Source organism: Natator depressus, chromosome 16 (assembly GCF_965152275.1).
Source record: "Natator depressus isolate rNatDep1 chromosome 16, rNatDep2.hap1, whole genome shotgun sequence".
Lineage (NCBI taxonomy): Eukaryota > Metazoa > Chordata > Testudines > Cheloniidae > Natator > Natator depressus.
The window spans coordinates 10,585,405-10,613,119 of record NC_134249.1 but is presented as its reverse complement, the minus strand read 5'-3'; the positions used below and the strand labels follow the sequence as shown (position 1 = coordinate 10,613,119).

The 27,715-nt window shown below is 48.8% G+C and overlaps 1 protein-coding gene across 2 annotated transcripts in view; it reads left to right on the top strand.

Annotated features, from left to right (window-relative positions):
- The window catches only part of ASTN2 (astrotactin 2), a 589,627-nt gene that overhangs the window by 314,494 nt on the left and 247,418 nt on the right, over window positions 1-27,715 (top strand). For both annotated transcript variants that reach the window (XM_074973795.1, XM_074973796.1), the window contains exons 11-12: window positions 2,402-2,552; window positions 24,325-24,491. In XM_074973795.1, coding sequence (XP_074829896.1) covers window positions 2,402-2,552; window positions 24,325-24,491 — 318 coding nt within the window. The remainder of the gene's footprint in view (window positions 1-2,401; window positions 2,553-24,324; window positions 24,492-27,715) is intronic.

Below are 27,715 nucleotides of genomic sequence, written 5' to 3'. Positions count from 1 at the left end.
CAGGGTAGGGTGGGGGTCCTAGGACGGGAATAGCAGGGGGCTGCAGGTTTGAATTGAAGGGCATTGGCAGGGTAGGGTGGGGGTCCTAGGACGGGAATAGGAGGGGGCTGCAGGTCTAGACTGTTGGGCGGAGGCAGAGCTCTCTGTGTAGAAAATCACCCGCTGCCTGTGACCCCGTCTGCCCCTGTCTTGTTGTGTGAGATGGTTAATTAAATATTGTGGCGCTGAAATCCACCCCAACATTACAAAGAAAAGCTGAGCGTGTCCGTGTCTGTGGAGCGCAGAGTCTGGCTCCGGAGAGCTGAGCAGCCCCTCTCAGATGCAGCAAAAGCAAAGTTTGCTCCCAGCTCCCTCGGAGCTCGCCACCCATCCTTTCCTCTGTGTGACATTTCCTCCCGTCAGGCCTTGGTGTTGTAGCAATGTTCCACCAACGTAACAAACGTTTATGAGGAATCAATGCGTCCGGAGCCAAACAGCCTCTCTGTCTGGAGAAGGTGCTGTCACCCCGCTCGTCTCAGAGGTGACATTTAAATGCTTCCCTCCATCTCTCTCCCTCCCGCCCCTGCTTCTGAGGAGGTTAATATTTTAATACATGTAATGGCTCATTCAGGCTCATCAGCTGCTGCCCCTGTTTTGTCAGCGATGATCCATTACACCAGGCATAATTTCAGAGAGCGCCGTTCCCCTCCCCTCTCTCCTAATCGCTGCCAGCAGAAATCACCGGCCGTACAAGAGGCACAAAAGCCTCTTTCATTCGGTGTTTCTAGATTTAATTAAAAGAGAGAATTGATCCCCCCTCTCCAACTCCTAGCTTGCACACCGTCCTCGTTGCTCTGGTTTTAGTGCAACACAATAGAAGGGCCATCCCAGCTTTGCACACCTGTTCTGCCTCGAGTCATGGGAGCTGCAGTGATTTACACCAGCTGAGGATCTGACCCTGGAATCCCAGCCGCACTATAGCTGTGAGACATCTCCTCCTCTTTCTCCCCCTACACCCAGACACACACTTGAGAGGAGTTGTAAAGCCTAGTGAGGACAGAGCACCAACGCTATGTCTGCAGTTAAAATGCTACAGTGTAGACACTCAGGGCTTGTCTATGCTTAAAATGGTGTAGCAGTAGGGCTTCAGTGAAGATGTTACCTACACTGATGGGAGGGCTTCTCTCGTTGGTATAGATAATCAACCTCCCCATGAGGTGGTAGCTAGACTCTCCCATCGGCCACGTGCTGTCCTCACCAAGGATTAGGTTGGTTTAACTGCCTCACTCAGAGATGTAGATTTTTCACACCCCTGAGCGATGTAGTTATACTGACCTGGTTTCCTAGTGTAGACCTGGCTTCACTACAGCAACGGAAGGGGTTCTCCCCCAGAGGCAGTAGCTATGTCAGCAGAAAAATTCTTCGTCGACCCAGCACTGTCTACACCGGGGGAAAGGCCAGCATAGCCTTGTCTCATAGGGGTGTGACTTTTCATAACCCTGAGGGATATAGCTTTGTTGATGCAGTGCCCAGTATAGACCAGCCCTAATTCAAAGAGACCCAAGAGGTTTATGAAACATGGACAGGAAATAACAGAGGGAGTGACTCTGTGACCTAGGGCAAGTCACTTCACCTCCCTGTGCCTCAGTGTCCCGTCAGTAAAACAGCATGATCATATCTATTTCCCCAAGATGTTATGGGGATGAGTTAATATTTGGAGAGCGCTTTGAAGAAGATAAACATTCTATAAGTGCTTAGTGCTCTCAACAAAGATCCCAACCCCCTTTGACAGGAATCAAATGGGAAGAACACATTCACCCCTGAATTCTTCGCTACCTGCAAAATGGACTGTGCATGTGGCTCTAAGAGGTGAGATTTTCAAAAGTGCCTTAGTGACCATTGAAAGTCAGTGGAACTTGTGCTCCTAAGTCACTTAGGCCCAGATTTTCAAAAGTGTTTAAGCACCTAAAGATACAGACAGGTGCCTAGTGAGGTTTTCAAAAGCATTTTAGGCATCCAGGTATTTCTGAAAATACAACTAGGTGCTTATCTGAATATTTAGAGGCCTAAATACCTTTGAAAATCTGGCCTTCCGGCACGTTTGAAATCCCACCCTTTTGTCTTCCCCCTAAAATGGATTACTGAACACTGCAAGCCACACAACCAGTCACTGTAGCATTGGAAGCAGAATTCCTGCATGGTGGGTAGGAATTATGCCCATAGGGTGGAATTCACCCCTGTACAGAGGACCATAACTAGGCCAATGAAACATTTTAGCTTCAATGACAAAGCATATTTCACATAAATATTTCATGTAAAACGTTCCATCCAGTTACCCCCCCTTTTACCCTTTGGCCACCCATAGACAAGCTGTCTCGAGTCTGCTTGGTCGCCAGTTCTAACAGTGCCTTTTCTCTCCAAGGGAAGAAGCGATGCTGTCCACCTACTTCGAAACCATCAATGACCTGCTCTCTTCCTTTGGGCCGGTCCGAGACTGCTCACGCAACAATGGTGGCTGCACCCGTAACTTCAAGTGTGTGTCGGACCGCAAAGTGGACTCCACGGGCTGTGTGGTATGTATGCCACTGGGTGACTAGCGCTGTAGAGAGATGGCATGTTGTCACGGCTGCCCTGGGTGGGAGTTACTAGTTCTTTGTCCATGGATTTGGGTAAGGGAATCTCTGTTGCCTTTTTGGGCAGTGGGACTGTGTGTCTGTCTATCTCTCTTTCCTTTTCTCTCCCTCTCCTCCTTGTCCCACCTTTTGTCTTCTCTCTCTCTCTCTTGCCTTGCTCTGTGGGAGCAGACTGCTCTGGCCTTAGCTGGAGAGATGCCCCGAGGGTCCTGTGGAATGTTAACAGGGCTGGTAGAATGGTCCAAGCTGTGGGGAGGGGTGGGGGCTCCTGGGGAATGCCACAGGTGCGAATTCTGCCTCAGTAATGAACAACCTGTTCTCCAGCCCAACGGAGCCCCCAGAGGTCCGGCGGGAGCTCAAAGGCGCGCTGAGCAATGCAGAGTCGATTGTCACATACTTGCCAAAGTGTTGTGGACTGGAAATGGACTTTGCTGTCTCCTCTGTCGCCCACATGCTTCCCAACTTTCTGGGAGCTCCTCCCTCATGCACTGTGCCCCTCCCAAAGCCCCGTGCCACCTCTTTGGCCCCAGTGGGTAGCCGCTTCTTCAGGGTTGTTTCCCTTCGGAGGAGAAACTCATGATAGAGGGAGGTGTTTCTTTGGTGCAATCCTGTTTGTTTTCCAAGAACGCACAAAAATCCTGTTTCCCCAAACACAGTAGGAACAAACAACAGGCAGTTTCCTGGCTCAGAAATCCGAGTCTGCCTCTCCAGCAAGTTCTGCGCCGAAAAGTAGCTCCATCTCTCAGCCTCCTCCCATGGCCACGCTCGCCCCAGCATCTCTCGCTTTCTGCTTCTCACGCACGCACATTCACAGCTTGCCAAACAATACCCTTGTCCCTGTATTTGCAGCCAATCCCCTGGAAATCCCACGGACCACACTGCTTAACTCTGCTCAGGTTTTGCCAGGCTGCCCAGTGCCTTGGGCAGTAGCTTCTTCTTCTTTCCAGCTCTCATTACATGAAGAGGCATAAGCCTGAAAGAAGGGTGCTTAGCGCAACTATTGACTTTATCCAGGTCTGTGATTGATGGCAGCCATTAACACCTTCCAGCATCACAGTCCTCTCCAAGGGAATTTTGTTGCTGTAGGTTGATTTTTAATATGAATAAAGGGACACCATTGCAGGGGATGGGGAGGTTTCCTTGTACAACGGGACACCATTGCAGGGGATGGGGAGGTTTCCTTGTACAACAGAGTCACTTGGCAACCTTGGAGAATCAGTCCTCTTCTTTCTGTAAAAAGAGCCTGGAAAAAACAAGCTGATTAAAATGGGATCCTTCTCCTGGTGCTCACAGTGGAGCCCTTGCATCATTACACACTTTACACAAACACACACTCACTGACAGTCTCTGTCACTGGCACACAGGGCCAATCTGGAACTCATCTCATACACACACACCAGATTGCCAGTGACAATGACACTCCTCTATGTGTATACACACTCTTTGTCACCTCAGCACATGTGTACACACACACACTGTCACCTCCCTACACACACACACACACATGCTGGTTTCCATGCACGCACGTCTTTCTCATAGTCACACTCAGTCTCTCTCTCACGCACACCTGCACAGCCATAGATGCTTCTCCCAGCCCCTCCATCACCCCTTCTCCAAACCCGCCCTATTCCCTGCAGGAGCGTTCTCTGGCCCCCTCCTCAGCTCTGCGGAAGCAGGAGTGAAGTGTCTCTTTCTTTATTGAAGATGTTTATACACAGGAGCCAAGAAAGGTCAGCCTGGAGTGGTGCCGTCTCCGGGTGGCTCTTAACATTATCCCCCTGTCAGGGTTCCTTCCCCACTCTGAACTCTAGGGTACAGATGTGGGGACCCGCATGAAAGACCCCCTAAGCTTATTCTTACCAGCTTAGGTTAAAAACTTCCCCAAGGTACAAACTTTGCCTTGTCCTTGAACCCTGTGCTGCCACCACCAAGCGTTTTAAACAAAAAACAGGGAAAGAGACCACTTGGAGACATCTTCCCCCAAAATAACCCCCCAAGCCCTACACACCCCCTTTCCTGGGGAGGCTTGAGAATAATATCCTAACCAATTGATTACAAAATCATCAAAGACCCAAACCCCTGGATCTTGGAACAATGGAAAAATCAGTCAGATTCTTAAAAGAAGGATTTTATTTAAAAAAAAAAAAGAAAGGAAAAAATCATCTCTGTAAAATCAGGATGGAAAATATTTTACAGGGTATTCAGATTCAAAACACAGAGGATCCCCTCTCTGGGCAAAACCTTAAAGTTACAGAAAACAGGAATAAACCTCCCTCTTAACACAGGGAAAATTCACATAAAACAAAAGAGAAACTAATCCGCCTTGCCTGGCTTACCTATACTGGTTGCAATATTGGAGACTTGGATTAGGATGTGTTGGAGAAGATGGATTTCTGTCTGGCCTCTCTCAGTCCCAAGAGAGAACAACCACATAAACAAAGAGCACAAAACAAAAGCCTTCCCCCACCCCAAGATTTGAAAGTATCTTGTCCCCTTATTGGTCCTTTGGGTCAGGTGCCAGCCAGGTTAGCTGAGCTTAACCCTTTACAGGTCACAGGATGTTGCCTCTGGCCAGGAGGGATTTTATAGCACTGTGTACAGAAAGGTGGTTACCCTTCCCTTTATATTTATGACACCCCCCATCCCCGAATGCTTGTTAAGCACATTTAGCTTGGCCGCCTAATAGCACTGGTGCGTTACGGGCAACACTTTACAATGTGGGTCCTTACACAGTTGGTTTCCCTTCCTCTTGTCTGTCTGTCTGTCTGTCTGTCTGTCTGTCTGTCTCTCTCTCTCTCTTTTGCCAATTCACCCTGAAAAGTAACGTGCCTCCCAGATATTGTCAGAAACAATCCTGGCTCCGATTGCCGTGCGCCACAGAGAAGCGCCGCCAAGATGCCGCCTTTTAAAAGATAGAAATTGTCAATAAATTACAGGCCTGGCTCTCCCTGCATGTCCCATGAAGCGGTGGAAATTGAAATCCATGTCACTCAGGGAAAATGGGGCTTCTTTCCCTTCCTTGACCCTGCTCCTATGCCTAAATGTAGGCTATAATTAATGGGAACGAAACACAGGGGGGTCGGGGATGGGATGGAGAATCAGCGTGAGCAGTCACCTTGGAGTGCAATCCTGGTCCCTGATAGCTATGCGGGAGAGACAGAGCAGCATCCATTTGGGTGTAAGTTGCTGCTAGGTGGGAGTGGGGAGCTGGAAGGGGCGGGGTGCTTGCTGTTTTTAGGCTGCCCAGGGCCGCCCCTCCACACACACTCCGGGTTGCTTCCTTTGTTTTTTGCTACCAGTGTGCGGCCCTGGTGTGGGAAGAACGGGGCTAGCCTTGGACTGGTGAGTCGCCAGGATCCATGCCACTTCCAGGCAGAAAGTGGAGTTCTTTCTGCTCCCCTCGCCGGTCTCGTGAGGAAAAGCTGGTGCTGCAATGGGAGGTGCTAGAGGCACAATGCTTTAATCTCCTCACCCTCTCTTTTGTTCCTCTCTCTTTTCATCTCTTCCTCTCTCCCTCCCGCTTGCAGAAATAGAACACCAATGTAGGCGGCGTTGCAAAGGGAGGGAGGACTCCATGCTATGCCAGGGCTTGGCACTGATCCTCCTCTGTCCAGACAACTTTCCTACTTAGCAAGGGAGGTGGCCGTGGTTCTGGGGCAAGCGCAGGCTTTCTAGATCTGGACTGTCTCATGCTGCTCCACTCGAGGCGCTGCAGCAATGTGTGTAGTGGGGGTGCTGAGAGCCATTGAACCCAACTGTCACCCCTGCATATGATGGAAACCGCACCAAGCCTGCTGCGGCACCCCCTGCACCCTTAGTCCCAGAACCTATGGCTTCCCGCATGGAGCCCAGCTGGAGCCCAGCGGAAGCCCTGCTGAGCTAGTTGCATGGGGAATGCAGGGCTGGTCTTGGCCTGATGCGATTTCAGTCAAGTTGTTAGAGTTCCCCCTTTGGGAGACATTTTAGAGCTGATTCTCAAATGGTCACTCCCTCGACCTTTTTGGGAATTGTCTGTCTTCTTCTCTGTTTAAATATCAATGGGAGACTGATGTGGGATTCCGCAGGAGAAGCAAAACTGGCTCAATGAGCAGGCAAATTGGTATCAGCTGACGAATGATCTGGAAAGCTAAGCTCTGTTGTCAGAAATGCTGAGGGACAGAGCATCCGTGACTATTGGCAGGTGGTTGGCACTGTGATCAGCGATATGTGCCTCCCCGGAGAATTCTGGTGAAAGCAGAGCTGTGAGATTTCTCCCTGGCAAAGGGCTTGGGCTGCAGTACTCTTGCCAAGGATGTTACTAGGAGAGATTTCAGGACTGGAGTGCAGAGCTGGAGATCGGCTGACAAAGCCCACAGAATTTCAACTTCATGGTAAGGGGAGACTGGTGAGAATCCCACGGCTGAGCAGATAGAGATGCCTCTAATAATCCCCTCTCTGGTTTCTCTTTCACTGAGCTTTCCCGTCTGTGAGAGGTTATAAAAAGAATGTGATGTATCTTAACCCCAGAAGTGATCTCTTCCTGCCATACCAACCCCTGTGCAGCTGAGAGCACAAAGATTTATGGAGACAGTGAAGGCCAGTCACTCAGATATGTAGGGAGGGGGCCAGATGGGTCACCATTCACAACTTCCTGTTGATTGTGGAAGAGGAGAGGATGTTCTTGTGTTTAAGGCACTGAGCTGGGACTCAGGAGAGCTGGGTTTAATCCAGCCCTTGAGCTCCCACTGGGCAAGCCCGAAACCCCGCTCCCCTGCTCTGGTGCTCCAGACGGGAAGCAGCGGCATGTCCCCGCTTTGGCTCCTATGTGTCAGAGCAGCCAGGGGGCTCTGCTCCGCACGCTGTCCCCGCAGCTCCCATTGGCCAAGAACTGCGGCCAATGGGAACTGCAGCGGCGGCACCTGTGGATGGGGCAGCTTGCAGCAGAGCTGCCTGGCCGCACCTCTGTGTCGGAGCTGGAGGAGGGACATGCCGCTGCTTCTGGGAGCTGCTTGAGGTAAACGCTGCCCAAAGCTTGCACCCCTGAGCCAAAGCGCCTCCCGGAGTTTGCACCCCTGAGCCACCCCTCCGCGCCCCAACCTCCTGTCCCAGCTCTGATCCCCTCTGCTGCCCTCCAATCCCCTCATCCCATGAAGCACCCTACTGCACCCCAAACCCCTCATCCCCAGTCCCACCACAAAGCCTGCACCCCCAGCTGGAGCCCTCACCCCCTCCCGCATCCCAACCCCAATTCCATGAGCATTCATGGCCCAATGAACAATTTCCATACCCAGATGTTGCCCTTGGGCCAAAAAGTTTGCCCACCTCTGTTTTAGACAGAGAGGGAATTGATCCTAGTCTCCTGGTAGACATACAGGCCTTTGCTCAGCCTGTCTTGAGCTACCCCTTCTATTTTCATATCAAAATGATGCAATATTCCTGAGGTGCTGGAAGGCAGTGTTGCAAAATGGTTTGATTTAAGAATGTAGCTGTTGCATTAGGGATATAAGCTGTGCAATACAGGATCAGATCAGTGGTCCATCACATCCGGTCTCTTCCTTCCAGCACAAGCTAAAGATGAAGTTCCAGTGGAAGGTGGTGGGGGCCTGTAGATATGAATAGAGCTGGTTGAAACATGGAATTTCCATTCCACTGGGAATACCTGACATTTCATAATTTCCCAAATCAGAACCAAATGTTGAAATTTCAAGTTTTACCATGAAATGGAAATTGTGAAATAATTTTGTTTCCAAAACAGTGAAATAACCTTGTTGAAACATTTTGTTTTTACTCTATCATTTCACATTTTACGTTGTCATACCATAAAAGTCTAAATGACAAAGTGGAAACAAAACATTTTGATAATTTCCTTTCAAAATTTTGTTGAAATTGTTACGTTCCTGAGAAAACTTTCAATTTTGCCAAATCACCATCTTCCAGTGGAAACCTGTTCCATCATAAAATGTTCTAGCAGCTCTCCTTCCTCCAGCATGAGCTAAAGATGATGTTTCAGAGAAAGGTGGGTTGGGTTTATAATTATAATGAAAGAAACTTGGATTTTCAGTTCCTTGGAAATTCTGGCATTTCAAACTTGTCTTTCATCTTGAATCAGAGCAAAATATCAACATTTCAAAACTTATCACAAAACAAAAATTCTGAAACATTTTGTTTCAGAAACATCAAAGTAATCTCCTTGAGGTATTTCAGTTTGGTAAGGTCAAAACGTTTCATTCTGACCTTATCGTTTTGACTTTTAGTTGGTATCATTATATTGCAACATACGAGTTGAAACCATAAAGTGGAAACAAAATGTTTCTGTCAAAATTTTTGATGAAAATGGGACATTTCCACAAAAATGTTTTGATTTCTTTGATTGAGCATTTTTGGACAGAAAACAGTTCAGTCAGCAAATTTTCTACTAGTTCTAGTTATTATGCACCTAGCCAGTTATGCAGAGATGTACATGGGTGCAGTGAAGGATTCCTTTCTGACCCCTATAGTTTCAGCTAATACCCTGAAACGTGATTATTTAATTGTATTGTGGGAGCACTTAGGAACCCCAGTCATAGACCAGAACCCCATTGTGCTAGGTGCTGTACAAACACAGAACAAAAACACGCTCCCTGCCCCAAACAATTTACAATCTCTGATTCCTCTTATTTTCCTTATTAGCTACCAGTGTTAGAAATATTGAGAAATGTGGCCAAGAAGGAGCTAAAACCAAGCCTAAATTTACAGTAGCTACAGCAAGCATGTGTCAGAGCTCCCAGATGTTGCTGAAAGTATTTCAGAACAGTAATGAAATGGAAAGAAGCAACTGCTAATCTGAGGTGTCTCACAAGGAGCAGTTTGACGGGTGATGGGTGGCCATTCCCCAGGGGGTTTGAACCAAGGGACTGTCATCACAGGGGTGAATAGCAGCTGAAGACCAGGCAGAGGTTGGCACATCACAGTGCAGCAGTTGGGCCTGGCTCAGTCCCTGATGCACATAGAAGTGTGACGAAGAAAAGGGATTGTGTGGCATGGACCTCACTGCCAGTTCAGGAAAGGGCTTGTTAAATTAAAGAGTAAGTACAAATAAATAGCTGGTAAAAGCTGAAGTATGGGAAGTTTCCAGCCTGCTCTGAACAGAGTGCGCACATGCTTTATGAATCCGAGCGTAGCCCCTTTCTGGGCTCTGCCTTGACTGATAACTTTAACAGCAAAGCAGATGTTTTCTGCTCAGCTCTCCCAAGGGTTTTCTTTACCAGGGTCACTTTGTCCCAGAGCCACCTCTGTCTGCTCCTGAAGGAGGCTGCAATCCTGCACACATTCAGACTGCAGCTCTTTGGATCCACTGGCTAGTACGATTCAGCAGAATTACGGTGCATCTTGGTGCAAGGTTCGAACACCTGCTCTCAGGGTGACTTAGCAGACGAACACCGTATCCCCAGGCAGATTCTTAGAGCCAGCCAATCTCTCCCATGCTGGCTATAAGCAAACACAACCCAGTGCATTACAGCTGTCACTCTAACATCTAGACGGACCATTTTCTGGTCCCCAGAAGGAAATCTGAGCAGGAATTCACAGTTACCTAATTTCTTTTGTTGGGGGAACTCAGAGTGTGTTACGCACATGTTCATTAAGCCTCAGAACATGTCTGAAACAGGAAAGTATTTTTATCTCTAGTTCAAAGATGGGGAAACTGAGACACGTGTAGTGCGGTGTGGGGTAGTGATTTGCCCAAGATCACACCGGACAGGTCTGATCCTTAGAGGTGCTCAGCAACCACAGTTCCCACTGAATTCCATCCTGAGATGTCACGGACTTTCCCAAGCCCCTTTTGGTAGCTTCAACATATGCATACATTAGCGACCCAATAGTCCGCCAGTATTGGGGGCCCAATCCTGCAGCTTTCACTCATGAGCCATTCAGTGAAACAAGGGGGGCAGGATCCATTCAATGGATCTGTCAGTGTTCAAACTCTTAGGACCATCCCCGAAGTCAGTGAGAGCCAGCCACAGTACCTACGAGCCCGGGCTCCTAGTCATCTGCTCTAACAGGTCCATAAACGATAGCATGAACATTTTAAAATTATATCTATATCTATATAAATATAGATAGATATATAAAAATAAATGTAATCTAGGAGGGAATGTGTCATTCTGTTTAATTTCCAAATCCATTACTGATTTCCCTGTGTTTGTTGTCGCTTGAGAGTATTCTGGGAAAGGCAAGATATTACAACGTGTGATTAGAAGCTCGAGAGACAGATGGATTTGATCATCTGAAACTAAAATAATGACTGATCATCTTGAAAAGGCGGGGGGAGAAAAGTATGGAAAATAGTGGCTGTTATTTCAGAAAGCAGTTGCAACATATTTTGCTCTGGCAAGAGGTGTTACCCTCCAGGAGTGTCCTGAATATTAGTGTAAAAGCTGCAAGTGGGACTGCCCCAGCCAGTGAAGATGATGATAAGCTCTGCGGACATCATTACTCTGGAGAGGGAGAGGCAATGATCTTCCCTGAATAGAAGGGGAAGAGCAGGGGGATGGCAAAGAGAAAATGAGATTGTTTGCGCCCCTTACAGATGTGGCACACTCCATTTCTAATTTTCTTTGGTGTTGAGTATCTTCCTTTCCTAGCAACAAGAGCGCTGGAGACAGATGAGATCTGAGTGGCTGGGGAATGGAGGGAATAAAGACTGGAGTTCAGTCACAGGAAGCTAGAGAGGAACAGCCTTTGGTCCTAAAACGGGAGAGCTTTTGTGGGGAAAGGTCTTTCACGCTCATGCATGTATGGCTGAGAAGAGACGGGATTAGGGGAGAAGGTTTGGGGTGTCCTCCTCACTTGCAAATGGTGCAGGGCAGAGCTGGGACAAAAGTGGGTCCTTTCCAAGTGAGGGGATTCTACCCAAGCTGACCGGCATCCCAAATTCACCTGCATGAAAGCTAACAGACCCCTTCATCCCACTGACATGGAAGTGAGGAAGGATGGTGTAGTGTTACCAGCCTAGTACTTGGAAGGCCTGGGTTCAAGTCCCTGCTATGCTATGGACTTTTGGCAAGTCACTAAGCCTCTCCGTGCCTCGGTTCCTCATCTGTATAAGGGGATAATAGCACTGCTCCACCTTCCAAGCCGGTTTTTGAGGGATAAATTTGTTACACAGGGGGAGGCGCTCAGATACTATTCTAATGGGAGATGTGCACGTAGCTATGATAGACAGGCAGGAGCACCTCCAGCTCAGTGTTCTTGTGGGCCGGCTAGGTACTGAGGTTTGCAAGAAAACTGCTTTGCCTGCTCACAAGCCTGGAACAGGATGTCAGTAACTCAGCCAGAGGTTAGGGGTCTGTTACAGGAGTGGGTCGGTGCGGTTCTGTGGCCTGCAATGTGCAGGAGGTCAGACTAGATAATCATGATGGTCCCTTCTGACCTTAATGTCTATGAGGACATTGGTGGGCTGGGGGGAGGAGGGGTGATCTTCCCACCAACGAAGGAGGCTGGAAGAGAGCTTCTCATCATCGGGAAGGGCAGGCTCAGAGTGGCCATAGGTGGGTCTCTGGGCTCACCCTGTGGGGGATCATCATGGTGATGGACATGTTTCTCCCATGGCACAAGCCCATGTGGCGATGCAGCTTTTCTGGCCAAGGGAGTCCTGCCTTTGTGGTGGCTGGAAGATTGAACCTTTACTGCTGGCTAAGGAAACTGAGCTTGTTGTTTGGTGGCTACTTGGCTGAGGAGCTGGGTGTTGAGGTATTTTCCGGGCAGATAGAAGATACGTTTCAGTGTTAGACAGATATTAAAATGAGAGGGATGTTAAAACGATAAAACGAGGTCTGATTAATTCTGATGATTCTTGGACACTGTGCCTTTGCTCTCACGGATACGTGAATTATAGGCCTGCAGTTTTAAAGGGGCCTTAACCTGGCCTCTGATTCTGTGGCTGCAATTGATTGCAGCCACAAATGATGGCATATGGCTCTCCCACTGCATGATCTGCAGGCGCCATCAGCCAGCGAGATGTCTGAGTGCTGTGATTTGCAGCGACTGCGAACTGTGCTCACGTTTCATTGCAGAGGCAAATTTAGAGGCGGTTCAACATTTGGCCCTAAAATATCTTGAAATCGTTGTGGAAGTGCTCCTGAGAACTCTGTCACCCTGTGAAAATCAATAGCAGAGACGCGTACTGCTAGGAGCACTCAGGAAACCGGGCTCCACAAGTACAATGGAAGGACTTTGGAAAGCAAAAATTCAGCCTCTCAGCAGCCATTTCCAGCCAAGTGTCTGAGGCCGACATTGCTCCTGCAGCAGGGCCGCACTGTACACAGAAGTGGCTGATGCTGTCTGTATGTTGCGGTGCCCCTCCCAAGGTGTGCTTTTTTCTTTGATCACTTTAGTCATGTAAGTTATTGTTGGGCGAGATTTTCTAAAGAGACTAGTTCTCGTGGGTTAGCTCCAGTTCTGGGCTCCCCACTTGAGATACTTTAAAGGGCCCTGATTTTAAAGCTGGGTGGATTTTTCTGTGCACATTGTTTTTTTTACACACACACACACAAGTTTGGGGGGATCTGAAACTTTTTACCACATTTAGATTGAATTCAGTAAATAGTTTTGCTTGGGAAAAACCATTTTGAAGAGTCAAAATGTGTGTTTTGCTTTTAAAACTGGCCAGTTTAAAACATGCACAAAAAGTTGAAAAATACCCAAAATCCAAATGAAATACTTGGGGGCGGTATGCGAGGGGTGGAGAAGGGGAATAGTTTAGAATCAATTGAAACTTTTCCATTAACTGAAAATGAATTAGAAAAAAAATAACGTTGTGTATCAATTTGGAACATTTTGATTGACATTCAACATTTTTGTGTTTTCCAATTCGATAATTTTTTTTAAAAAAATGTGTCCCTTCAAATCTAATCAGTTTTTTAAAAAAATTTGGTTTGGCCCCTGGCATCAAAAACTCAATTATTTGCTTAGCTCCAGTCCTGAGCACCCATTTTTTGAGGTGTCTCATGTTGGGCACGCAAAATTTGGAGTCACTTATGAAAACCTTGGCCATTGGGTTGCTTTAATGACTTCACTGCTTCCCAAAGGTGCTTACACTGACAGCCTTGGAGACCGACACTCTCCCCTCCATCCCTCCTCCCCCTGTCTGTCTACGAGCACAGCCCTGGCTATAGCAATGCAGGCTCTTCTGAGCCAACAGGGTCACCGTTTTGCACAAAGAGGTTAGTTCCATTTCAATGACTCGCTGAGCCCAGGAACTCAACAGCGGTGCTACCTGTGGTGATGGATTTATAGCATGTGGATGTGTAGCCACTGAGAACTGGACTGAGACCGGCAACTCGCCTCCCATAGGGGGTCAGGAAGGATTTTTCTTCCCTGATGCACGATTGGCCAGACGTATTGTGGTGTTTGTTTTTTGTTGTTGTTTTATTTTTCCGCTTCTTCTGAAGCGTCAGGGATTGGCCACAGCTGTATATGGGACACTGGATGGGGTGGACCAGTCTGCTCAGGGGGGTCTAAAGAATCCTCTTTCTAGATGCCCGGTTGGTGTGTCTTGCTCACATGCTCTGGGTCATACTGTTTGCCAGATTTGGGATCCGAAAGGAATTTTCAGGGTAGATTGGCTGGGACTCTCCCCCACCCTTTCTGTGCAGCATGGGGTCTCACCTGCTGAGACCATCTGACTCCATCTCACCTAATCAGTTCCCTGCCTTGGACATTGGTGCACCTTGGTCTCTCCCATTCTCTGTCTGTGACACACAGTTTATTGCCCTGAGGACTGATATGTTTAGTCCCAAGCCTGTGGGGTTAATAGAGGGGTAGTTGGGTGGAAATGAACGGCCAGTGATATACAGGAGGTCTGAATAAATGATCTAATGGTCCCTTCTGGCCTTAATATAGAACTCTGAAGACACTGGAAAGTCCTTTGAGGCAACAGCTGGTCACCCTCAACCTGAGCTGCATTGAAACTGGTGATTTAGACACTGGATCTTCCACTGCCAGTCTCCAGAACCATTCGTGCATCCTGGAATGCATGCCTTGTGTGGCTAATAATGCAGATATCCTAGACATAAGCGTCTAAATAGACGTAGACACACAGACATATGATTGAGGCATTTGCATTGCATTTCAGAGCAGATCAGATGCATGCCAGTGCGTAGCTGAGATCTCAGTACAATGTTGTCGTGTGACGGAATGACAGGAACACCGAGGGTGGCTGTTTGTCTTGGGCTGTGGGTGAAGGAATGAATGCCTCCAGGGATTAATTATAGTCTGTGCCATTTCTCACCACCACTGAAGCTTGTCTCCAGTCCAACTCAGGTGGGCAGAGAAAGTTGTTACCATCTGGTAGCTCTTGGGTGGCTTGTGTGAAATGAAAGTTGGTGGCTTCAGTCCCGTTCCCAGCCCTCAACCCCCGTTGGTAATTTTGGCAAGGAGTGTTGTCAAGGTTCCTCCCCCACTCTGAACTCTAGGGTACAGATGTGGAGACCTGCATGAAAAACCTCCTAAGCTTATCTTTACCAGCTTAGGTCAAAACTTCCCCAAGGTACAAAATATTCCACCCTTTTGTCCTCGGATTGGCCGCTACCACCACCAAACAAATACTGGTTACTGGGGAAGAGCTGTTTGGACACGTCTTTCCCCCCAAAATACTTCCCCAAAACCTTGCACCCTACTTCCTGGACAAGGTTTGGTAAAAAGCCTCACCAATTTGCCTAGGTGACTACAGACCCAGACCCTTGGATCTTAAGAACAATGAACAATCCTCCCAACACTTGCACCCTCCCTTTCCTGGGAAATGTTGGATAAAAAGCCTCACCAATTTGCATAGGTGACCACAGACCCAAACCCCTGGATCTGAGAACAATGAAAAAGCATTCAGTTTTCTTACAAGAAGACTTTTAATAAAAATAGAATTAGAAATAAGAAATCCCCCCTGTAAAATCAGGATGGTAAATACCTTACAGGGTAATTAGATTCAAAACATAGAGAACCCCTCTAGGCAAAAACCTTGTTACAAAAAAGATACACAGACAGAAATAGTTATTCTATTCAGCACAATTCTTTTCTCAGCCATTTAAAGAAATCATAATCTAACACATACCTAGCTAGATTACTTACTAAAAGTTCTAAGGCTTCATTCCTGGTCTATCCCCGGCAAAGACAAAATATAGACAGACACACAAACCCTTTGTTTCTCTCCCTCCTACCAGCTTTTGAAAGTATCTTGTCTCCTCATTGGTCATTTTGGTCAGGTGCCAGCGAGGTTACCTTTAGCTTCTTAACCCTTTACAGGTGAGAGGAGATTTCCTCTGGCCAGGAGGGATTTTAAAGGGGTTTACCCTTCCCTTTATATTTATGACAAGTGTGAGAGTCTGAGTTCACCCTATAGATGGAACTCCCCATACTCTCCTCTAGAGGTCAGGGTTGAGTCACATGGGCGGGGGGAAGATTGCCCTGCTGCCGTCTGTGTCGTGCCTGTTCTGTGAAATATTAGTCTTTCAGGCTGCGAATCTGGCACGTTTCACCAGCCCCAAATCAGCAAGCCAAAGATTAGTAAAGGAGGAATGGCGGGGTTGGATGAGCAAGGTGCATAGAGCAGCAGGTAGAATAATCGAAACTGCATTGGCTCAAACTTTCCTAGCCTTTGCATTTAACCTCCTTCAGGCCCCTTCCAGCAAAGCACTTAAGCACATGCTTAACTTTAGACCCACTAACATCAGTGCTTAGATTTATATGTCTAAAGTTAAACATGCGCTGGATCAGGACAGAGTGCTCAGCACCTTGCAGGATTGAGCCAACCCTTTGGATAGCCTCAGTTCAGCAAAGCACTTAGGCCCCAGTTCAGAAAGCAATGTAAGCACATGGCTAAGTCCTTTCTTATTCAGGACAGCACTTCAGCGTGGGCTTACCTTTCAACAGATGTTTAAATCTCATTGATGTCAATTATTCAGAATAGGGGTTACTCACATACTTATAGTCAGACATGTGCTTCGGTGACTTGATGGATCTGGGAGCCAATTCTTTGCTATCCCATGCACCACAAGCTAGGTGCAGGGCTTAAGAGCAATGTCAAATTCCCCAGAACTGTTTTGAAAAGAGTGGAGACCCCAGCTCACCTCCATGCTGCTGTTTGCTTCCACCACTGCCAGGCCATCCCTGGACACCCGCCATCCTCTGCACAGCACTGAAGCTTTGCTGGGGGAATCTGGGCCTTCATCTCATAAACATCTCCAACAAAAAGGCAGCTGATATTTCGAAAATACAGCAGAATAATAAAAACGGGCAATTTACTCTCTGCAGAACCACTTCATTAAATATTCTTTTTTTTAAACTTAATAATAAAAAAGGGAAGCCGAGCTGCAAAAACCCCGTCAGGCAATTTAGCTGGAGAGTCAGTTTCCTCTCATTCGTGTCAGTAATGAGGCATTTCTGATGTTTCCAGTGACCCCGGCACCCATCTCCTTTCTAACGTGCTTTGTGAGTGTGGATGAAAAGCGTGCCTTTGCTTAGTGAAATAAACAGGGGCCGGTCCATACACTCATTTCCCTGGGGAAACAGTCCTCTGTGGCTTTCAGCTGTCATTTCTTTAATCTCGTCTTCAAAGAGCTGCATCTTTTCTGCTTTGGATTTGATTATGCAGGTGAGTCTAGACAGAGTCTATCTTCTCAGAGTCCTAGCTGGCCAGTGGATTGAGCTGGGACCCAGAGAAAGGATTTGGCAATTTGCACAGTGGTGAGTCACCTTAATGTTACCGAGGTGAATGGACCTTGGTTCTGGACCTTGTTCTAGCCTTCAGTTGATCAGTGGTTGGCTGCTGATCTGCCAAAGGTGTTTATTGTTGTTGGTATCATGCTAGCGACACCGAATGCCAGTGAGGTTGGTTAGTGTGGTCTAGGGGTTAGAGCAGAGGCTGGGGAGGCAGGACTCTCGAATTCGATCCCCATCGTCTCGCTGTGTGCCCTTGGGCAAAGTCATTTAAAAACAGCAATTCTACGCCCAAATGTACCTAAGTAAAAATAGCACCTTCTTATTCAGCATCTCTGCTCCCCATGCACACACAGAGTTCTTTCTGCTGACCGGAGTGACAAAAATAGACGAGCTTTTCCTCCTGCTATACCTGCAGAGCTAAGGCATCTGAGAGCGAGTGAGCTGGAATCTATTCCACTGTTCATCATCCGCGGGTTGTTTACCAAGCTGCAATCAATGCCACCTGTGCAAACCTCTTGATGGCAGTGGGGTTGCATGGGAGTAGCTGGGGGTCTAATTTATCCAGCAGAATATTTATTACTAGTTACGTTGCTCCAGAAGGCAGGAATCTAACTTGACTCTTGGATCCCAAGTGGAGTTTTTAAGGCTGGAGAGGTGGGAGGGAACAAAACACATTTGTTTGTTCTATAACCTGAGCAGTTTGGAGTGACAATAAGCATGTGACATTTGCTGTCACTCTTTAACCTTTCCATGCCTCAGTTTCCTGCTCTGTAGAAGGAGTCAGATAGTTGAACTACCTCCTGAGTTGAGGTTTAATTATGTAAATGTTGTTAAAAAGACCTTAGAGCATTGTTCATCCAAGGATCTAGAAGTTTCAAGTATTCCTCTTATGGTTAGTGATTTCAAGGGTTCTGTTCCCATCTCTGCCACCGGCCTGCTGGGAGGCCTTGGGCAAGTCACTTCACGCCCCATGCCTCAGTTTCCCTGTATGTAAAATGGTGGTGATGATACTGACCTCCTTTGTAAAGTACTTTAAGATCTTTGGCTGAAAAGCATTACAGGAGCTAAGAAGGCATTAGCCCTTATGAGGGTGATTTTGTTGGACAGCTAGTGGATTGCAGAAGCTATTAGTCTACATGGAGAAAAGAGTCAGGGTAACTACTGATTTGTTCCAGGTGTTTAATGGCATTATCTGGCTAGCAGGATACAGAGTGCTGTCCCCTGCCTACCTCCATCCTTCATGGCGTGGTCACAGCAGGGGAATTGGTGAGGGTTGTGTCACCAAGGATTGCCCAGACAGAATTATTGGCCGAGTTAGCTATTGATTTTCTAATCATTTTCAGATGATGTCCTCCCTCATCCTGTGTCACTGCAGAGGAGATTGCAAATTGAACTGCAGCTGGATTGATGCTGGATTGATTAGAACTCACAGTAATTATTGGGTCTCTGCTGCTCAAGCCAGACAGATGAATGTTAGCAATAATGGATATGGTTCTTTATCAAAGCGCAGAAAATGCACACCAAGTACCGTGCGCATAAGTCCCCCTGGGTGCAGAGACCAGCCCTCCAGAGCAGCTTATCCTGTGCACAGAGGTGTCTAAATACAACCTGTGGACACATAATTTATGGTCCACAGCTGCTCTTCCCATAGAACTGCTGGGTAAGGACAGTTTTGAGGTAAGGGCAAATTTGATCAGCTGCAGTGTTTTTATTGGTGACAGGCAAGCAACAAAGTTCCATTCTTCTCTCAAGAAAGATAGAAGTACAATTATGAGGGCATGATCCTGGGAGGTGCTGAGTGCCCTGTTGACTGCAGAGAAACACCCACCTACTTTCCCTGGAGATTGGTGATACCATGACTAAATGCATTTGAGGTCATCAGGTTTAAGGCCAGAAGGGACCCCCCACTCACCCAGGTAGACCTCCTGTATATCACAGGCCACTACACACCACACAGCCACACCAAGCCAGCCAACTAGAATTAGATCAAAGCATGACAGCCCTCAGGAGACTAAACTATTGCATACCACAGGCAGAGAACAAGAGGTAAATAGAAAAAGCTAATTTTAAAAATAAGACAGCAAGAGAGATCCATGCGTATGCCGCCGCCTGGCACGTGGAAGGTTGCTACACTACTGGCCTACCCTCTCCCTGAGTAGAATATACCGACACATTCCCTGTATCAGTTGCCAGCCTGACCCTTGTGATCTCGCTGGATGGAGATCAAGAGACCAGCCTTCTTGAGCACTGCCTGCCCGGAGACCATGCAGAGCTGAAATTACAGCACTTAGGCCCTGAGTAGGGGTCTCCATGAGGCATTCTGGAAACCCAGGTGCATTATCCTGGCCAGCTCCATGGTCCCCTCCCTGCTGGTCCCTGCTTGGTAGATTGGGCCAGAGCCTCAGTTGCTATAAATTGGTGTGTCTCCCTTGAAGTCAGTGGATTTACACCTGCTGAAGATTTGACCCTCATGGTCCTTGAGCAGTCTTGAGCCCAGAGACTAATGGTGTCCAGCCCCCTGTGTTAACCCACATTAACCCTTTGTGGCTTTTTGACCCTCTGTAAGTGGAGAGGTTTATGATTCTTCTACGCCCTCCAAGGTGGAGGAGTTGGTCCGTTAGCTCAAGCAACAGCGTCTCATGTGTTTAGATCCAGAGGAACCAGGTCCAGTCCCTGTGGACGAACCATCATAACACAAGGAAGGGGAGCTCCTTGCAGCTACCTCTCCCTAACTTGCTGCATCCAATCAGGGTTCAGAACTGACGTTGCTCTCAGACCCCTCCTGCTGAGCTCTGAGGCTCCTAGGCTTTGCAAGTGACTCCGAAACACTTTCAGGGACAGGTCTGGTGTACACTAAAGAGTTAGGTCAGCCCAGCTACATTGCTCAGGGCTGTGAAAAATCCACACCCCTCAGCTACGTAGTTAAGCCGACCTAACCCCCAGGGTAGACAGCGCTAGGCTGGTGGAAGAATTCTTCCATCGGCCTAGCTACTGCCTCTTCAGGACGTGGATTACCTGGGCCTATGGGAGAACCCGTCCCACTGCTGTGGGGAATGTCTGCACAGCAGCTGCGCTGCTGTAGCATTTCAAATGTAGACAAGCCCAAAGACTGAACATGCCCATGTGCTAAGTAGTTTGCTACACAGGGAAAGGTTTAAATTGAAGTACAAAGTACAGCCAAGATTCCCAGCCCTCAGGCTTGAATTTATTGTTGCCTCCATGTCTGTGTGTCTGTCTGTTAAACAGCCTGTTGCTAATTGCAAAGCGGACCGGCTCCCTTTGGCTGTTGCCCATCTCACTGTGTGCTCCGAGGAGGGCTTGTTATGCCTCTGACCCTGCCAGGGAACCCCCCAGTATTTGTGCGGTGTCAAGGAGATCTTCTTCCCCAGGGGTACTCTCTGCTGCAGTGCAACAGCTGGCTTGTGAGCTACTTCCCTGCAGCTGGGGGCGTGGAGGTGAGGGAAGGGGACTCTCTTTTGCAAATTTCACGCTGGAGCAATTTGCGTTCAGTAATTAATGCACATGGCAATGCATAATTACAAACAGAAACAAAGCACGCTTCCTGATGATTAAAAATCAAGTTGGGGAAGTATTCCAAGGGGCAAACCTCAACCAGAACGTGGCTACGAACCACGGAGAACGCTCCGGGGTGAGTCTCCATCAGTCCAATCCACCCTGAGCTACCACAGGTGCCAGCCTCTTCCGCCAGAGACAGAAAAGGGTGCTCCCATCTCTCCATGGCACTATCTGTCTTAAAGCCAACCTGCAGCTGCTGAATCAGGCCATGTCTACACTGCATGGTCTAAGCAGCATAGCTGCAGAGCTGTATCTGTATCAGCCTAACCCTATACTCTAGATACAACCCACAGTGACTGAAGGGGCTTTCCCATCCCTGTAGGAACGCCAGCTCCTCAAACCATCCTAGTTAGGCCAATGGAAGCATCACTCTTCCATCAACCTAGCTGTGTCTACACTGGGGGTTAGGTTGGCGTAGCTCCGGTACTCTGGATTTTCATACCCAAAGCGCCAGAGTTATATTGACCTAAATTGTAAGTTTAGGCCAGGCCAAAGTCAACAGAATCTATGGGTGTGACCCTAAAGCAGGAGCCCCGCCAGTTCCCCTGGAAGTCAATGGAAGGATCCTCATTCACCTCAGTGGGAGCCCTGTTGTTATGGTCCGACCCCTTGGAACGAGAGGCATCTCTGTTTCAGCTACACAAGGTGCTGTCCATGCTCATCAGTGGCTGAAGAGCAAAGTCAGTGCAGAGATTGAAGCCAGGGCAGCAAGGAGAAACTTTGGCCACTACTGCAGTCGATGAATCTTTCCCCCTTTTGTTTCTGCCTGTTTGCACAGCTCCTGTTGCTCTTCCATTGATCCGCACAGACTAGAAATGTGGCTTGTATCTATACAGCCACAATTATTCTGAGCCTTATTTGTCCAGAGTGTTTAGCAATAAAATGTAACACGTGCGAGAGGCGTCTGTCCCCTCTTTATATCCATGCTGGGAGTATGAACTGAAAAAGCTTGCCGCAGGTTGCTGCAACCCCCTCTGGTGCCTTATGGGTAAGACTCGGAGGTCACAGAATCTGCGGTTTCCGATTTCCAGAGACCTCCTGACATTCTCTGCTTCAGCCCCAGGGGCTGCAGGACTCCAGCTGACAGCCAGTGGGGCCCTGGAAGGGTTCCAGCAACGGGCAACAGCAGCGACAAGTGCCAGGGCCCCCCTGCAACGTTCCAGCCACAGGTGACAGACTCCCGAGGGGGCGCTCCTCAGGGTTCCAGTGACGGGCAACAGCCTCATGCGGGGAGAGGGGGACGTCTCGGGCGAGCGGTTGGGGGGGGTTCCGTTTTCTCTTTGGGAAATATGGTCACCCTGCAGCTCCCAGCCGCTGTGGGGGGGAAGGGGGAACCCCGCAGCTCCCAGCCACCATGGTGGTGGGGGAAACCAGGGAGCCGCAGCAGCAAAAGTCACAGATAGGTCACAGCTTCCGTGAATTTTTGTTTATTGCCCATGACGTGTCCGTGACTTTCATAAAAATAACCATGACAAAATCTTAGTCTTACTTATGGGTATCAGAAGCTTCGGTCTCCAGTGTGGCCAGTCCTGGCCCTTTCCCCATGGCTAGACATGCCCTCACTCTCCCTGTCCTGTGAAAAGAGGTGTCATCATTCCCTTGCCCATATCTTCTGGACAGAGAAGCCTTCTGCCTCTCCTGCTGTTCCTTGTTCCTTTGCACGGCCCATGCTCCAGTGGCTGAACCGAGGATCCCAGGCTCTCATGGTCCATTCCACCTAGTTCGCAGCTCAGCTGAAGAGGAAGGAGTGGCCTTCGGGAGCTCACTGCCTGTTACATCTGCACTGGCCCTACAGGGAGGCTGCACCGCCTGCGGGAATGACAGCAATCGCTCGAATGAATTAAGTTTTATTTTAAGGAGCTAGCGCAGCAGAGGGGAGGGACTGAGGCAGGTGACAGGAGCTTTCCAGCTGAGAAGCTACAGGACTATCCTGGGCATGTGTGGCTTTGCACCGTGAGCAGCCAGAGTTCAGCTGTCATCGTACAGCTAATGGCCTGATGCCCAGGCATCCATCAGACCTGGCAGCTTGGGTCTGGAGCGGCACCCGGCTGGGTAGCCAGCTCGGGAGGAGGGATCTCCTGGACTTTTATTACATGTATGGCATTTTGCTCGCACAGAAAATTGATTTTCTTTTTTAAGCACAAAATATAGCAGTTTTATAACCTTTCTTCTGCTTGACAGAGGCCATTTATAACCTGCCTTCACTGCTACATGTGCAGGCTCTGAGCTAACTCATCTTCAAGAACTCAGTAATGCATTTTTAATTGTGAGCTGTTCCTAGGTGAGATTTATTTTTTCCGAGGACTGGTCCTTTTGTTGTGTTTTAGGTTGGTTTTTGTGTTTTTGTTTTTTTTTTTTTTGTCCTGGTTTTGGATAAAACAAAATAAATAAATAGCAAAGGTGGACACGGAAAGCACTTTAATCAGGGTGGCAGATGATTGATGGCATTAGGTGCCTGCTGTTTTTAATCTTTTGGGACAGGGAAAGCCAGCCGGAGAATTGAAATGAAAACCCAGAGCAGAGCCGGATCCCTAGCTTGTGCAAAGCGGCCCGGCTCTGCTGGCTTCAGTGAGGATCTGTCCTTCTCAAGTTGTCTGCTTCAGTGTCAGCCAGGAAGGCTGCCCCCTGCCGAGAGCTGCTGCAGAGCCCCACCGGCCTACTTCAAAGAGGCACTGGGCTGCTTTTTGGGAATGATTTTAAACGGGGCGGGGGGGGGTGGTGTTGAGATCCCCAACCATGAATAAAATGCATCTGCAGGCTTAAACAAATGACCGATACCCAGCCAAAATCCCCACTGATTCCAGGAGGGCCAGGACCAAACTCACAGGAGTCCATTTACTTGGGATGCCTTCCATAGCCTGTGCCTCCCATTCAGCGTCACGCGTTGCCATTCCCTAGCGCCCAGACGCTGCCCGGGTAAAGGACTCCAGGGAGAGAGGTAGGTGGGGCTCTGCAGCAGGCTCTGAGTGGGGTGTGCCGTGAAGATCCTTGCAATGGCTCTTTTCACCAGAAGGTCCCAAAGCCCTTTGCCAAGGGGGTCAGTATCATTAGCACCATTTGCCTGAGGCACAGAGCAGGGAAACAGGCCAGGGGCAGAGCCTGGAGTAGAACCCAGCTCTCCTACGTCCCAATCCGGTGCTCGTCCCAGTCCACACCGGCTTCCCAGGTGAACTTGCACCTGTGGAGACCTGAGGTCGGGTTTTCGTGTGTCCTCTGTTAATGCCGACAACAGACCTGAGTTCACCAGTATAACGCCGTCCACTTCGCTGGAGTGGAGCCTGCTTCCACTAGGAATGAATGTGGCTCCCCAGGGCAGAGAGCTAACTCACAGCAGGGTGCTGTGTCCCCGGCACTGGCTTACCTCCAGTGGTCACACCGTCACCTCCTGCAGGGAAAACACCCCCAGCCCTGGGAACCAGCAGGGTGAAGCATCCCACTCGCCTTAACATGTCCCCTCTCTCTGCAGTGCCCGCAGGAGCTGAGGCCCATGAAGGACGGCACTGGCTGCTACGACTATTCCAAGGGGATCGACTGTTCGGATGGCTTCAATGGTGGCTGTGAGCAGCTGTGCCTCCAGCAGACCCTTCCCCTGCCATATGACCCTTCCTCCAGCGCCATCTTCATGTTCTGCGGGTGAGTCTCCTGGAACCATTGTGTCAAAGGGGTTCTGCAGCTTGAACGGAGGACTTGAGCAGCTGGTTCCTCCTCTGCCCTCTTCTCTCCCACTGGATTCCTCTGAGCCATGTCTGCGTCTGTACTCGCATGTCTCTCTGTCTGCGTGGTTGGACCTGTCTGGCATGGAGGCAGTAGAGAAGTACATTAGCTCAGAGCAATGGTGGAAGTGGCCTGTGTGTGTGCACGTGTGGAAGCATAATTCTGTTCTAGCTGCACATCCATGCAAGAGCTTGATGACCCAGTATGCATCTGTGAAAATAAATGAGTAACTGTATGTGCTGCATGCCCCCATGGGGGGAAAGATTATTCACATGGGGGCAACAAGTTGCGATTGCATACACATGCCGTTTTTGATGGTGAATGTACATGCCTTCTGGCCTGCAGTCTAAGCACGTGGGAATGATCTGTGTGCAGACGGACAGTTCTCTCTCCTACAGGATTCTGTGTGAGAGAGAAAGAGAAAGGGACTGTACAAGTCAGTCCATATCTTGTTATATAAATCCCAAACTATTTTGTGTCGAGTTGTTGTGGTTTTGCTGTGCCTCTCTTTAAATAGAGTTTCGTCCCAGAGCTTGGCCAGGATCCTAGAATCCGATGTGATTGAGCATTTTCTCTAAGGAAAATCTCCCCAACTACAGAATGCTCCAAAGGGAGCTCTGTGATTATCTGGCTTTATGCGGCACGGCTGCAAAAATAGCCATCCATCACACAAGCCGCCCTATGCACTGCCCTGGTTTAGAAGCGGGGCAGATTGTATCCCTTTGTAAAGAAATCAAGAACATAGAGAGAAAGAAAGAAAGACAAATCATAACATCACACAATAAATAAATAATAAAGTAAGATTATTGGCTACACCTTTGCTAATGCGTATCTGCATTTACACATAATTGTGAGCACATGCATTAACCTACTTCAGACCTTCTAGCTACAGGGGAAGAGGTGGTAATGGGAAGGTGAAGGAAGGGAGCAAGAAGCCATTTAGTGAATGAAACATCTGGGCCCAGTCGTCCCCTGGAAGGTAGCAAAAAAGTGCAGAGGGAGAAGGATTTACAGCAGAATGCACTGAAATGGAGGGATGCATCCATTCATCCTGCACTGAGCGCTATGGCATCTGAGTGCCTACATGCCACCGTTCCCTAATATACATGACTGCAGGCTGACACGCAAGGAGGAATGAGAGGGGCCTCCAGGCTCACAGCAAACTCTTACATGGGAGAGGGTACAGTCACAGTGCGAGAGTAAAAGCCATCACAGAACCCCGTGCCCAGCCTTGGTGACAGTGAGGTTCCAGAGGCAGGGACTCTGAGGCATCTCAGTACCCAGCCTGGCTCAAGGCAAAGGCCAAATGGCTCCCAGGCAAGTGGGAAAGTAGTAGGATACCCCATCAGCAGATGCAGAGGCACAGAGTAGAGGGAGACATGCGGCATCTGGCTAAAACTGGTGGGTGGTGGAGAGTAAGAGGGCACTGAGGAACAGGAAAGCCATGCCCCTAACTAGAAAAAAAAACTGCAGGGAGCATTGATGGGCGCCTGCCCTGTTAGGCCTTTGCAGACATCGCTGCCCTTCCTGCCGGGGCGGGGGAGTGTTGTGCTTGGTAAAGGCAGAGTGGCTGCACCTTCCTGAGTTTATAATAGCCACTGTTCCAGTTTGGGTTTGTTTGGATGGAGGGAGGGAGCCTGGGGTTTGTGTGTTGGAAAGGGGCGGGGGGGGGGGAATTTCTCCCAGCACCTGTGCTTCTGGGGTCCAGCCAGCATCTACAGGCAGGGAGCTGGTGAATCCCCTCTCCCCCAGTGCTGCTTATCTGGAGAATGCTGCTTTCAGGCCATAAGCTGCATTACACACAAAGCCTTCATGCGTCACTGCCCTGAAGTCACGTCAGATGGAGAGGGACTGGCAGGACAGGCCCAGAGTGTAGGTGCGCAGCCTGGTCTATCACCACTTTCCTCTGGCCCTGCTCAGACAGCACAAATCTGTTTTCCTCTCGGTGCCCAGGGAAAAGCAGCATCACAATGTCCACCATTCTTCCTGTAAGCAGCTGGGGGACCTATCAGCCAGCAGCAGGAGCCTGGCTGATCACAATCAAACGGGGATCTTTCCAATATCCCCTGTGCATTAGGGTCCCAAAGTGGAGTTCTCCACCAGCTCCGGCAGGCAGAAAAGGAGCATAGAGGCTATATAACAGGCTCCCCCAAGCTTCCCAGACACATTCCGCCTCTTGCCTGGTGGCTGCTGCCAGTCAGAAAAGCACTTTGACCTTCAAGGAAATGTGAGTTACAGTTCGTGAAGTGAAGAAACAAATTCCTAAAAGTAACTCCGAGGAACATCTGTCAGCTCCTGACACATCCAGGTGCTCAGACGGCAGAGATCTCGCTGAGCCCCAGCCGTTCACAGCTCTCAGGGGACCCAGCTTTCTCAGCCAGTTTCTTTCCTTTTATTTTTTTTCCCCTTTCTTTATTGCTTTGCTACTTGGAATGATTGTGTTAGAAAGAGAAAACACCCAGCTTCCGCAGCTGCTATGCAGGAGTTTTGGGAAGTGGGGCAGGTTCGGCAGGGAAGGGGATAAACAGCCAGGCTCTGCATTCCAACAGAATATGTTACGTACGCGGGGAAGGCCAGCAAAACTAGTTCAGCTGGGCCAAGCAAATACCATGGTGATGAGTACAGGGTAAAGTCATATTTGTGTTATAACTACACCTCCAGGGCCCCACAGTGCTAGGTGCTGTACAAACAGTGACCGGTAGGCCCTAGCCTGTAGTATAAACAAGAAAGGCCAAAAAAGGGTGGAAGAAAGACAGCACTATTATCCCCATTTTACAGCTGGGAAACTGAGGCGCAGAGAGATGACTGACTTGCTCAAGGTTATGTGGAGTTTGTGGCAGAGCTGGGGATTGAATGCAGATCTCCTGGCCCCAGTTCAGTGCCTCCTCCACAAAATCATCCTTCATGTCTTGTGGGAGCAAAAATTTGGAGAGTTGTTTTTTATTTCTGGTTGCACGACAGGTATCCCTGTGTAACCTGGGGGCAAGTCACCTCACCCTTTCCGTGCCTTGGTTTCCCCATCTGTAGAACAGGGATGATGATACTTTCCTTCTTTGCGAAGAGTTTTGCCAACTAGAACTGCAAAGTTTTGTAGAAGCCCTGGAAATTAACAGTGGGAGAGAGGAACAAAAAACCTTGGATTC